This window comes from Corvus kubaryi, unplaced genomic scaffold, assembly GCF_017639235.1.
Source record: "Corvus kubaryi isolate FWS band 111438036 unplaced genomic scaffold, C.kubaryi_AGA036_p1.0 37334, whole genome shotgun sequence".
NCBI classification, from domain to species: Eukaryota; Metazoa; Chordata; class Aves; order Passeriformes; family Corvidae; genus Corvus; species Corvus kubaryi.
The window spans coordinates 3888812-3903894 of NW_024581108.1; the positions used below are offsets into that span (position 1 = coordinate 3888812).

The window sequence follows — 15083 nt, forward strand, 5'->3', positions numbered from 1 at the left end:
CACTCAATGGAAGTCCAGTTAAAGTTACTGACACACCAGGAAACAACGCTCTTTTTACTTTACTTGTTACACTCTTGCATAATAGGGTACAGTCGAAGTTATTGTATATATGTTTGTGCATGTATACATGCATAAGTAAATCATAAAACATCACAAAATATACCAATGCAATAATACACATACTAGTGTGAACCACAGAACATCACAATAATTTTTATAGTCTTTTACATTTCTGAACTACAGTTGAGACTGAGTTGAAAGACTGACCAGATGATCTATAAAAAGTCTAGATTTTAACATCATTACAATCAAAGGGGACTTTCATGAATATAATCATCAAGAGTTTGACTTCTATTGTACTAAATATATACAAATTACCAACAATAGCAAAAGACACAGTGCGTCACTATAGGATCTTACTTTTATTACAACAGGGGATTTTATTTTTACAATTTCAGAAAATGTAACTCTTTGATTTCATATTTTGATATAAAATTCTTTGTCTCGACAACTATTTGTGATAGCTTGCGCATCTTTAATTAAATAATGAAAACAGTGGTTTCACAGTTATATTCTTTTAGAGCTCTACTGGGAAAAACAAGATAAGTGAATTTTGTGACTATTTAAAATGATATAGAGAGTATGTTCCCCTATAGGCAATAAAAAAAAAAAAGGCAAAAAAAAGGGGGGGGCACCCTCTGCAAGATCAAAGTCCAGAAAGAACTGGCACTTAATTTATCATCCTTTACAGACAAAAGACAGCTTTCGTCATTTCAAAAGGATCAGATGTCTTTTATGACAAACTGGGTTTGCAGTTTAATTTACAAATAGAATTCTAAGTAAGCAGTCTTTGCTCTGCCAAAGCAAATGACAAACAGTATAGGTTTTCATTCACGCAGCCCTCAGCAGGATAGAAGAGATTAAAATAAAACTGAAATAATTTAGAGAAAACAAATAAATGTTTCACAAAGTTGAAGAAGATCAAAGCCTGAATTTTCTGACCCCAACTGTACAAGCATTTCTTATTATATTGACCAGTGCCATCAGATCATTAATTAAAAGGAAAGCGCTGGCAGGTGGCAGGGAAGCAGAAGCCGATAATTGGCCCCCTTCTTCTTTTTGCCTTCAAAAACTCTCTCGTTCTTTTGCAAGACATGCCACTAGGCAGACAGAAATGCCTACTTTGTAATATAATGATTAAGATGAGATGAAGAGACTCTTGCGTTTAAAGCAGCTCTGCCTAATGAATGCAGCTAGCTTTATAATTATGATCCTACTTTTACAATAAGGAATATGATGTTCCATTCAACATCTCCTCAACTGTCAAAAAGGTAAAAATCTCAAATACAGGGGTCTGAACTAGGTGCTTTTCACCCCCTTATTCCTTTTATAGCAGTTAGCAAAACGAGGCAAAAATAACTACTAGTAATTCAAGCACCTATATAAGAAAGAAAGAAAGAATGAAATGTCTAAGACTCACCACTTCACCAGGTAGGTTGTTCAGGTCATTAAAAGGGGTTTCTAGAGTGTTTGTGTCAACATTTAGCAAAACCACATCCTCCAGTGATCTATTTTTTACTCTCTGTAAAGAAGAAAAAAAAAAAATACTGGAGAAACAATTTACTATAGTGTGCTCCTGAAGTACATTTTTATTATAACGTGCTAAATTACAAATGATGATTTTATACAAAGGACAGTAATGGCAAAAACAACAGTTGGAGTTTTAGATGTAGGATTTGTGAAGTAGATATAGCATTCAGAGTAGCTTTTAAAAATACTTCCTATTCTTCAAACAGTAAGGTTATATTAATAATCTCTGAAATGAACTCCTGAAAAATCAAGATTTACACAGAACACAGTTAAATATATTGGACAAATATATATTGGATAAATATATATTGGAAGTAAATATATCTTATAACAACATTTCATTCTTTCAAATTTGTGAAAATCAAAGATGTTAATGATATAATCAGATGAAAATGAGAGAAAAAACTACCATTATTTGCAGATTTATGTAAGCACCAGGCATGTGACGCCTACTATTACCACAGAAGAATGGATAAAACCCTTTTTCATCCATGTATGTGGCTAGCAGCTAAGAATTAAACAATTTGTTCCTTTCAGGAAAAAGGGATAGAACTCTTTTCTATATGGTCCTACAATAATACATAATAATGCAGGAAATAATTCCTGAAGGAACTGAGTGGCTTCTTTTTCAGAGCAAATCTTTCTGTTCCATTATTTCCTTATTGAATAAGAAAAAACATCCTAGTGAAGATATTATGATCAATGCATGCAGGTCATATGAACCTGATTTTGGAGCACAGAAGGCTGTGCCTGGAGTTAAGAAGTGGAGATGATATACAAGGCCCTTTTCTGGAAAAACAAAAGTGCTGGTAGCTCAGGAAAGACCCCCACCCCATCAGCTTAGCAGATGTGAATTGATCCTTAGAAACTGCTTTAGCTGAAGTGTAAATCAAATAATGTTCTCAAATCAATTATCTACTCTGCATGATAATCAGATGGCACATGTAGGCTTCACAGTGTAATCAAACGCTTATGGAAAAAGGCAAAACTATTCCATACCCAGCTATTTACTGACCAGTCAGGTGAGTTCTATTGTGTTGATTTACATTCAAATCTGTAAAAGCTACCTCTTGTTTTTTGGCAAAAAAATACAAATTTCTAAATTAATAGTTATGAGTGTTAGGGGATGGAGGTCAGACTCAAATTTTCAGAGGGACGGGAGCACAAATTATCCAGGAAATCACAATAATGCTGAAATCTGAGTGATGGTGACTCCAAAATAAATTTTACCTGTTCTCATTATTGGGAAAATCTGTTGCTAAAGTACTAAATGCAGGAAAATAACTATCACTGAGCTACTAATCAGACAAAGAAACAAATCATGACATAGAGCTACATGTCTCCATAAAACACTGCAAAAGTAATATTTCAAAGAGAGACATTTTTTACTTAGTAAAGCATATGAAGCTTAAATTTTGTAATTCTACATGCTAAAATACAGGAATATTTCCTGAAGCACTTCCATTAAAAATTTTTTTATGGTGCACACACCTCATGCTTCCCAGTACACTGAAGTGTATATTAAACTTACCTCTATCAAGCTTAAGTGGACGCCAACTAGATAAGGCATTGGTGCACTGAAGAAAAAAAGTGGAAAACATCAAGTTTTAAGTACAACATTAATGGAGTATTTTCAATCTTGGCACATAAGACCCTAGTAAACCGTCACCTGTTTAAGACAGTATTAAATGAACACAGTTGCTACAGGAATTTTTACTCGACAAGGACAATTTTATTTTACTCTGCAGTAAAAATGACCACAAAATAAATGATGCTGCTCCAAACGATGAGGTATGAGCAAGGAGGCCCCACAGCTTTCATTCACACCTAGTTCCAATAACTGACCACACTGAGCTAACCCAGCAGATGTTCCCAAAGTGGTCTGGTTTTGAAACACCATTCTGGAGAACATGGTCCCAGTTACCATCACCACAATGCAACACAAACATCATGGTTTGGTTCTAAAACCCTTCCCTGGCAAGATTTTGGAAGCTGTATAATATCCTGTTTAACTAGAGAGAATAAACTACTCCTTTCCAACTTGCGTAAGACAAGGGACTATATTCTCCAAATAAAACAAATATCCACAGAAAGCCACTGCAGTAAGACCTCCTGCCGTATGCAAGCAAGAAACTGAATTAGGCTAATTTATCATGGCTTCCTACAATCTTCTGTTCTGGCAACATCTGACCAAGAATATACTCAGTGTCCAGCACTGAAGGAAAAAAAAAACTCCAACAATCACCATCAGACACTTGGGTTCTGTGAGATTACTGACAATATGCACTCCAGAGAAGCAAGCAACAGACAGGCTGGTTTTGGCAACTCAGTGGGAAACGAATCACTAATAGACCACACAGAAAAAAAAAAAAACCTAAATAAAAATAACCTCTGAAAAATAAATAAATTTTCAGAGGTAAGATGACTTATACAAAGGTACACAAACAACTCAGACGCAATTTCTCTCATGGCAATAATTTGATCATGGATCTGAGCCAGTGGCACTGACTGATTGGTGATTGACTTCCCAAGGATGGGGAAAGGCTTCACTGCATCAGTTCATGTGGTCTCATCCGTTTGGCCCCACCTCTGGGACCAGAAGAAGCAATTCTCACCTGCCTAGGACTACAGCCCATTTTAGAAAAATCTGTACATCCTATGGATCAGCCAATTGCTCTCATTAACAACGTCCCACGGGAGAGGATCAATGCAAAAATAATCCAAACAAAAATCAACAAACAAAACCAAAAACCCAGCCTGAGCAAGGCCCAAACAAGATTTCATCGTGTTTATGTTATCAAAATATAGGTTTGCTGAAACTGCAAACTGTCATGACTTAAGGTTTTTCTAGGCAATGGGGCTTCCAAAAAGGAAAAGAGGCTTTATTTTCCCATACATCTTTTTCTTAGCCCAATACTGACAAAATTTTAGCACTTCCTGATGACTTCATCCAGGCTAATCCTTATGTCTTTGTGAACTAAACACAAATTACATGGAGTTGTAAATGAGTGTCACTCCAGAGCAGACACACCTACATATTCAGAGAGGATTTAAACAGCTTTAAACCACTATAATTTTAAGAATGCTTTGTACTATTTAATATATTTAACCAAGCCAGTAAGAACGATCTCGGCTGACACGTAACTGAGAAATCTGCAGTGGAATATGCAGCAAAATAGATCCTCAGGTTCCTCATATCAGGATATCTTAGTGTTCCAAATAATGTGAACAGGAGAAACTACATGGAAAACAAGTGCTATATGATGTATGGATTTTATGCACACTTGTTTTCTCGTACATCGACACTGTTCCAGTAGCTTCACCATGCCTGTGCTGACTTAAGATAGCTGATGATTTGCTCCATTAATAAACCTGTCATTAAAAAGGGTAGCATGTAGCTCTTTTCTCTACAGAACAAAGCAACAGCTACATCATTTCAATTTTGAAGTTAACAGAATAAAGGTACAAAGCGCATCTTGAAAATGGATGAAATAAAAACTGCAGGTATGGAAAGTTAATTTGATCGTTTTCAGCAAAAAGTGAATTTTATTACTGCTGGATTCTGAAGTCTTAACAGCAGAGGACTGTAATATGTACATGAAATGGCTTACTACAATACTACTGGGGGCTGCTATACAGTTTTTCTCTTGCTTATGCATGTTATCACCAAAAATATCAATCTGTGGTATCATTGCCCAAAATAATTACTACATTATGCAAAACATCCAAGTTAATTCGGAAATAATCGTCCCATTCTCACGGAAACAGGCATATGTATATTCTAATTCAGAAGAGACCAAAGCTCATAAAGACCTATTGCAACTGTAACTTGAATTTTCTAATTGCATTATATTCTTAACAGAGCATCAGTATAACAGATGCTTTATCATGCACAGACAAAACTGGCGTGTAGTCTAATATCGGTGATTTAGTTTGCTGAGATATTACACAGAAATGTCATGAAATTAGCTTTCTCCTTTACAAAAATTAATTTTATTCAAACATAATTATTATATCAATGCTCAAACAATTTTTGTAGAAGTTTTCTTGAAAGCTAGCCACTCACTCTGCTGAGTGCAAAAGTTTCCTTTTATTTAGAAGAGAAGAGAAATCAATTTTATATAACAATCTAAAACTCAATTTTTCATTAACTGTGCCGTTATTTGCTCTACAGCTACAATGAATATTCCTTTTACAGCCCAGTATTTTGCTATCTTTTAGAAAAAGAAATTTATTATGTCTCGTTTTTTGGATGGCCATTCCAATTCTCACGCTGGAGCTCTCATAATGGCATTCAAGGCTGAGATAAGCTGCATGGGGGTAGAAAACCCTCCTGAAGTCAATAAACAGACACTGTTCACACACACTGGACCTTGGCACTCATGGCCTGGCCAGTCCTGAGGGCGTTACAGTCCATACTGACCCTCTGGTTCGGGCTACCTCAGCATCATCTCTTACATTAGGTCTAAATCCAGCCTGTTAATCAGGCAGCAGGAGAGAAATTAACAGAGTTTTTTATTAAAAAGGCAAGTGGAAGAATTGAAATATTTTTTAATATAGCTGTGCTTTGCTCAAAGATACATTTTTCTTTTTTCATGCTTACAAAATGCACCAACTAGGCACTTTATGTAATTTATCGAATTCTAACCCCCACAGAATTATATCATTTATCTTTATGATATTATAAAGGTATTTAGTCCAACTAATTTTATCTTTGTTTAAAAAAAGCCTTATTACTACGGAATGAACAAAATTATCCAATTGATATTTTCCTACTTCATATATTTGAATACCATTTCAGAACAACACTAAGAAAATGAGAGTTCATGGGAGACATCCCAGCAAGTCCAAGTGCAACACTGACAATGAAATTTCTAGGTATGAAAATGCATGTTGAGCTAAAAGGAAAAACAGCACTTTTATAAAAAGAACTTTGCTTATCAAAATGACATAAAAAAATCAATGTATACAAAATAACTTTTAAATTCTTTTATTGATTTTATATGGCATGATCCCGTTGGATGGCAAACTGGATCAGGCCTACCATAAACTTTGACCTCAAGAATTCATGAAGGCTTTTTAACTTGATATATTATATATCTATGAGGAGAACATTTATTTACTGTTAATACACCAGAACATGAGGAAAGCTAAGTAATTTGTGTTTTTATTACACTTTTCCAACCTGTCTCACAAAAGAACCATTCAGATGATCAGAAAAAGAAATGTAAATGCAAAATAATCTGAGTCAAAAGGTTTGAATGATAGTTACTGTGATGAACTCATCAGTTGTGCATTTCTTTTCATGAACTTTATGTTTCCTTTTGAACATTTCTAAAACAGGGAAACTTTTCCTCCACACTATTGTGTACACTATTGTACTACTGTGAAAAAGAAAAAGGGATATAAATGAATTTTACAAGTTTAAGAAGCTCCATGCTTCTTTTTAATGAGTAAAAAAATTCTCAGGCCACGGCACAGTGCTCTAGAATCCCAACTATTATCATCATCACATGAAGCTGTGTACAGCATCTAATATTATTATTTCTGGAAACATTATCTGGGCTTAGAAGGGCAAATAAAAAAATCTGCTAGTATTCAGGATGCACTCTACAGAGTACAGCTTGAAAAAAGATGTTGATCTGCCTTCTGAGAACAGAATTTATGAATGATCTGAGAAATTACAAAGCTTCTGGCAGTAAGCTCAAGTAATACAAAAATTAAAATACACCCAAGTTCTACCCCACCTTGGTGCATTTTATCAAGGGCAGGAGGAGAAACAATTAGGACAGACTTTCTTCAAATGAAAACTATCATTAAAGATGAAAGGCTTAGTAAGTAAAGGGAAGAGTTTAAGAACATTGTTTCCTTTTTTAAAACAACAAATAATATACACATTAATTGTAAGAAATACCACAGAAAGAAATATATACTATGGACAAATATTGTGAAATTCAGGAAAAACCATCAAAGACACTTAAGGAAACATAGCAAGAATTTGTTTGAAAACAAAAGTTCAGCAGACTGGGTGGAGTTCAGTGGAACAGCAATATATTAACAGATTTGAGGGGGGGAAAACTCAACCCAAACCAACATAAAGCCCAGCAAACATATAAGCATAATTTATTCCTATGAAGAAAACATAGACTTAGCTTGGTAAGCATCTGGCTGGGTCTCAGGTTTTATATATAATAACAATTGCCAATCTCTAAAACAGCTTGGAATGGTTCATTTTTCCCTAACAGACCCAGAGGGTCTACATAAAGTGAAAATTTCCAGGGATGGATATTCCTGTTTAAACACTTTAATGGAAACTCTCATTTACTATCTCTGCCACTACTCTGAATAAAAGCAAGTAGTCTTAGCCTGAAACTGTGGAACACAGGCATGTGGAAACATCATCCCCTTGAAGGATCAGAAGTGAATCAAAAAGTGATTCTTGTCCAACTTAAAAATATGCCAAAACCACAAAGTCTGTCATATGAACAGAAACACATCAGGAGAAGCAGAATTCTTATTATAAAAATTCTGGAGTCCCAAAAGGAGTTTTTAAGCTCTTTTGGGAAAGCACTGGCTGGAATCCTGAGCCTGGCTGAGTTAAAATACAAATACTAAATCACTGATGAATACTAACATCTGATTCTGGAAAAAATGATCTTTTTTTTTCTGAATACTTCTATAAGTATCATTTATTTCAACTTAAAATAAAAGCCAACTAAAAGTAAACTGTAACACAGTTGCATTTAAATTATTGAATGAATTCTCTTACCAATAAAACAGAAACAGTTATTACAAACAGGATTCTAAATGCTGCACTGATAGTAATCAGCACTGTAATTCAAGGTACCAATTCAAGCACCACATCAAGGCATGCTGGAATATCCCTGTTCAAGTCATCATTTAAGCACTGGCCTAAGTGCTTTCGTAAACTGGATCCTGTATGTTCAGTCAAATAAAGAGTTAGTGTTTTCATCACTTACTCAGAATCCTAAGACAGGTAAGAATCTCAGAAATGGGGATAACACGTTAGCTGTCTTACCAGCAGTAGTCCAGAAGATGTGGAGGAAGCACTGGGATGTAAATATGTTGCCAATACATTGGATATAACAATGCAGCTGACGCATGAACACAAGCAGTTAACTAAAAATAAAAATACACATACAGAATTGGCAACAAAAAAACATGAATAAAAAGAAAATACAAAATCTTAAATAAACTTTTAGACATGCAAGAATCTTAACCTCCCCAAATCACCTATTACATAATTTTGTAAATAACTCTGAATTGCCAAAACACATCCATGAAGAACTCTGATGTAAATATATAAGCACAACATCTGCAAGAAGTCAGGCTAACAAGTCGAGTTAGCCCTCCCTGATCAGCTATTCCCTTGGAAAAAGGGAAATAATCATGAATTACTTGATGCAGTCATGGTCAAACATGAGTACTGCCATGAACACACAGGACTGAAGTGCACCCCAGTTTAACTCGGCTCCACTGAGTGGGAAAGACTCAGGGGAGTTTTCTGGTCCTCATTTCTGCTATTTCTAACTGGAAGCGATCTGAAGCTGCATGAAGAGACAGAACAGCACTAAACTCAGAAGCAGGATTAACTCCTGTTTGTGTCACTATCTTGATTTCCAAACGATCTTTAAAAAAAAATCTGAAGTGAATATTCCCTGTAACAGAAAAGCAACTTTATTACAATTTTCCAAAACTCCCTTCCCAAAGCAGAGACTTCCAAGCCTGGCACAAGGATCATGGAAAAGGAAGGACTCCTTGGCCAAGAAAGGAGGTGCTACAAACTGCTTGCCACTCAAAATGGACATCTCTGGTTTTCTAAAGCAAACAAAAAACCACCATAAGCTCCACTTTACCCCGCAACAAACAAAAAAATAACTATGGAATTTATACAAAATGGGGCCAAGTCCATTCCACAAGTGAACAAAATCATCTGTAATACGTAAAGAATTCAAATTTGATCTATCTTTGCTATCAGGGAGTCTCTCAAATTTTGTTATTTTATTATGCAGGCACAGAGTTACAACAAAATGAGAAAAAAATCAAGACTGTGTTCAAAAGAAGGTAGCTTCTATCCATCACAAACCTCATTTTAAAAGGGAAAAAAATTTTTAAAGCAAGTGCCCCCATTACAAGTTACCAAGCTGATGGAAAAGACGAGGCTGTCCTAATGTTTTATATCACAACAAAATTACTACCTGAGTTTAACTTGATAATAGCACTGGCTATTAGACATGAACTTTCACAGTAACAAAGGAAGAGCTAAAAATAAAATGTAAATTCTGCCCATACAGCAAGTGCTGAAACATTATGGATTTTTACACGGAAAAAAACCAACCCTCTTTGTGGAACAGATCAGTAGTTAAAGCATTCACACCCGGGCTGTCTTGGACATTTAGACTTGTAAATAAAAATTACACTACAATTTTGTACATGTATTTTTACACTAAAAATGAAAAAAGCAGTTATAAGACCATTGCAGCAGAAATCACAGACAATTACAACTTGTGCAGCCTAGTTTGCTCAGCACTCAGATTAATATAACACGATTAAATATGGAAAAGAAGAGGGTCTGAAAGCTCCTGAGGGATATCATTAGGGCAAATTGCCAAAGAATGAAACATGAGCCAGTCAGGAGAGTCTGGAAGCTGCAGTGGTACCAAGGGACTTGAATGTTCGACAGTTGGAGCTTCAGTAATGTGTGAACTGCAGGTTAAGGTATCAGGAGACTCTGTTCACTGACACACAGAATGTCACTATTGACCAGCAAGCTGCCCGAGCCTGACAGCTACACTGCAGAAAGCCAAGGATATCATAATTCCCCATTTAAACTCTTCCTTTCAGATTAACATCTCCTTTCTTAGCCTTACACCACACCTCTGCAATTACTCTCATTTTAGACTTACAATAATGGCTATTTTAATAATTACTGCATGGTTACTAAGAATTGATTTGAGGGAAGAAATAAATGAGTACCTTATTCCTCTTCTACGCAGTGGGATTTATGAGGTTTATTTCCATATTATCCCTCTCTGTAGTTTAACTAACACTACTGATAGCACAGTCCAGCACAGCATTGTGTTTTTTGCTCTTTCACTCAGAATGCACATGGAATTACTAATTAGTATGTCCACATACATACTATTGTAAACAGTATATAAATTTCAAACTACAACAACCTATACAAAAATCAGCATTTCATGTATTTCAATGAGAGGCTGAAAAAAAGCTGAGCATACAGTTATACAGGATATCCCCTGATGTATACAGTCGCCTCCTCCTCCTCTTAATAGGCATTCTTAAATTATGAATTAAGATGACTATACCATTTGCATGAAGAAATTTCCCTATCTTATGCATATGTCTATTATGTTTTAACTCTCACTTTAACAGAGGAAGTGTGCAATTCCTTAAAAACATCTGAAGTTTTATTAGCTCATTTTATAATCTGTATTTTAGTGTGACACTCACACTAGCATCTGTTTAACATTTATAATTTTTTTTAATCTACTAAATTTTATTATTTCTAGCAGGAAAGGTAAAGATTTTATTAGTTACACATCAAGCTTTTGTTGTACTGCTCCTTGCTTTTCTATTTAACATCATCTTAATGTAAGATCTTATTTAAACATTTCCCTCTATGCTGCTGCAGTAGATTTCCAAACATTTTAGTATGCCATCAACATGTTTTATAGTTTCCTGTTGTATACAGGCTGTAACACAAGCAGCTATGGGATTGTGCTGCTCTTCAAACTGTGTGACATTTTAATATTCCGCCAACTCTGCCTTTAAGCAAATACTGATAATTACGGAGTTCATATTAACATTTCCAAACTTTCTGGAAAAAAATCTCTTTTTTGCTTTTTGTACTGTTTCAACAGTGACTGCATTTCTCAAATGCATTGGTTATTTAAACAACCTTCCTCTTTAACTGACACATCTGCTGCACTGAACAGAAGGGACACGGCTGTGAACCCTGGAATAATGCTGCACTTCTTAAGGAACCAGGCAGCTCAAGAGCTCTGAAAAGCCAGGCACCAGTTAGAACTCGACCACTTACATCAGAACCCTACAAAGGACACCAGATCTGAGGGTGTCCAACAGCATCTGTGCTTGGGAGCAGAGCCCAGCAGCACCTGCCAAAGGCTGCAGGAGGAGATCCTCAAACAGAGCACACAGCACAAGCTCCCAGGCAAAGAAATGAGAGTCTGTTGCTTGACCAAGTGGGCATATCTTCTGCAGAAAACAATTCCTTACACTATTTAGGGACAAAGGCATCTCTCTGGGGTCCGACAATTGACTGCTATCTATTCTGAAAGGAATTATCCTTTAAAAAAAATAATTGTAAGGAAAGATACGTCATAGATCAGGAAAAACTCATTTTCAAAACAGGTACACATTCTCCTAAATTATCTTGAAGTTGTCTTCAGTAGACATTCTCCCAAATTATCTTGAAGTTGTCCTCAAGACTGTGTACAACCCTACTTATTTTTCCACTGACAACTGGAGATAAACATCAACTGTGAACTGTAATTCCTTTTAAAGGTAAGTTTTATATAAAAGGCAAAATCCCTCTGTCCAACAAAATTTGCTGTGCGTTTATGTATACACACACATAGATCACTGCACAACTCTGCAGTTTGCTAAAAAATCTTAAATTGTAGCAGAGAAGTGCTGCAGAACCTAGTTTCTGCAAATCTCATAATTTATTACCTGGTTTGAGGCAACAAATGATGTTGAGACATCCCCCTGTAGTTCAGTGCACTAGAAAAGACCTATTAGAGTTGTGTTTCTATCCATAAAAAATGGGTAGGCAATTTCTAAGTAAACCCATTTGCCAACATTGAACGGAACCTTTAACATTTTTGCGTCCATCAATTTTGATTTTTAGACTGTTTTTTTCCATGTCAAATAATGTCTTTCAGTTAAACAACTTTCATTTTCAAGAACAAATCTAATTATATTCCTAAAATTGGTTTAAATAATTTGTTTTTAAAGTACATGAACAGCATGAGTCAATCAATTTGAATTAGTTAAAAGTAAAATTTCAGTGTTCAACCCTCTAACAAATAAACACATCTAATTTGAAATCTCTAACATTTGCACTGGACATGAGAAGAAGCTTTATGTCTCATTCCATCAGTAATAGGTTTACTGATAGTACTGAGTACAACTGAAAGTTTCAGTCTGTTTCTGATCTCTCCTGACAAGATGCTGCAGCCAGAATCAACATGTGAGCTTTCATATACTGCAAGGAAAGTAATTGCTGTTTTCTCCAGTGTACTGCAGTGATTCTGGTAAAATAATCTTTATCTCTGCCCCTGCAAAAAAAAATTCTGAAAATAGTCTCTCCAAATAGTGGGAGACCACATTACAGAGTTCGTTAGCAAAATTCATTATTGGGGGGCAGAAAATTGATTGCTACCAAATCTCTACAAGACTGAAGTAATGCCCAAATTCTTCCTACCTCATGGCAATAAGCAGACAGTTGAGAAGGATGTTGTTCAAAAGCTATGCACTGATGAACATGAACAGCCAGGAGAAGTTTTAGTTCAAGGCTTGATCAAAGCAGGTTTACCTGCTCCTGGGAACACAGAGTGCAGCTCCTCCCCTCCCTCACATGGATGCAGTAATTCTGATGTGTGGATCTGCTACCCCAATGCTCACTTCTACCAATGAATCTTTCTGCTCTGTATTTCAAGGGGATCGGTCCCTTTTTGTTATCTTTTTTCCTTTTCCTCATTTTAACTTTTGCCAAAACACTGTGACATGTCTAGAGCCACTCTACTACAGCTGAAACACTTTCTGCAGACTCACAGACAATGCTTATTTGATACCTAATATTCACATAATTTCGATGAGTAACAAGAAAATACCTGTATCCTGCACAAAAGTTACCTGGCAGTTTCTACCTATATAAATTACTTTCTTCAAAGCCTGTTCTACAGTCAAAGGTAAAAAGAGAGGAAGAGCATTGGTAGCAAGATTTGCACACATTGCAATGCACAAACTAGAAAGACAGAAACTGATTAGCAGAATCTTGTCAGAAAGCCAAAAACAGCAACAGAAGTTAAACAAATGATAAAGTAAAATTAACCTGTGATTCTGTACAACCTTTCAAAATCTACTGTAAGCAACTAAAGAACTACTGTGATAAAACCATTTCCTGAAAAATCATCAAACACTGTCAATCTCTGTCAACACCATGTCCAGAAACGGGTGCTGGTGTGCTCTCTCCCTCCTCCCTCACAGTCCCAATGGGCCAAAGAACTGCTTCCCTCCCACTGCCTTGACCACACATATGTTGAAAGATGCCCAAGATTCTGTGTAGTTTTGTTATCTCATCTACTCATTAATACCTACAGCAATAAACTGTAGGGGATGGGTCACTGTTTTACCACAATTACAGCAGTTACCATCAGCCTGGACCAACCCTTGCTGCTCCTACCCCAACACTCTCAGTTCACAAGAATTACTGAGAAACCACTATCTGCTTCCTGAAAGGGGAACAGTCGTACAGGTGAAAGGAAGCCTCTCCTCTACGTTATTACAACTCATAAGACAACCAACTTTAGAGGGGCAAACACATCTAAAACTTGTTGGATTGAGAATGAGATCAGGCCCCAAACCCATAACAGATGCTTAACATTTGTGGAGACCTACCTTTCCATCCACTTCTTGAACAGGGGGCAGGGCAGGGGAAGATTGCTGGGGAGTAAAGTGCAAAGGGAGCTCTTGCTTTTGCCAGTTTACAAGAAAGCATAAATCTATTTCCAGCTCTAAAGATTAAACACTCAGACTAAATGATAAACTAGCCCATTCTGATGGCATTGGTGAGAAATCAGTGAGGAAAAAAATTAGCAACGAAAGAGAACAGAATATATTGCCCAAGCCATGATATGCAAAGTCACTTCTATGTAATACTTTAATTTAGCTCCTGGCTAATCATTTTCCATCTGCCATCCCCATAATCTTTAGGAAGAAAAAGAAGGAGGACCTTAAATGAGCCATAATGCATTTTCCTCCTGTTGGCAAGATGAAAACCCAGCTCTCCTCTCTCACAGAGGGAGAGAGAAAGGAAAATATATTTCCAGTTCACAGATGAAATTTTTAATTTTTTCCCTGTAAAAATTAAAGATGAAAAAGAAAACACTTATATAAAAAACTTATTTTCTCCTGGAATTGCTGTTAGGGTTTTTTAGGATTATTCACTTCCTTTTATCATTCTTTCTGAGGGAAGGAAAGGGAAGAGATGAGTGTTATTCATGATTTTGACAGCACTTCATATACAATCAATTTCATTCTTTTCTTGCAATTCTTGATTCACAAAGCAGCATTATGGCATCATTCTTGTGCATTAGTTTGGAAGAGAAAAGAGAAGGCTGCAGACACGGCTTGTTCCTTGCCTATGGCTCCAGGAGTGACATGTTTCCCAATAACTGAAGCTGAGCAGAAAATAGAATTGAAGTGGT

At 36.1% G+C, this 15083-nt stretch overlaps 1 protein-coding gene across 3 annotated transcripts in view; it reads right to left on the minus strand.

Moving 5' to 3' along the window:
• Positions 1–15083, minus strand: part of DENND1B (DENN domain containing 1B) — a 165643-nt gene that overhangs the window by 48663 nt on the left and 101897 nt on the right. For all 3 annotated transcript variants that reach the window (XM_042029911.1, XM_042029910.1, XM_042029909.1), the window contains 3 exons: positions 8630–8730; positions 3122–3167; positions 1481–1582 (listed from right to left, as the gene is read on the minus strand). In XM_042029911.1, the coding sequence (XP_041885845.1) occupies positions 1481–1582; positions 3122–3167; positions 8630–8730 (249 nt within the window). The remainder of the gene's footprint in view (positions 1–1480; positions 1583–3121; positions 3168–8629; positions 8731–15083) is intronic.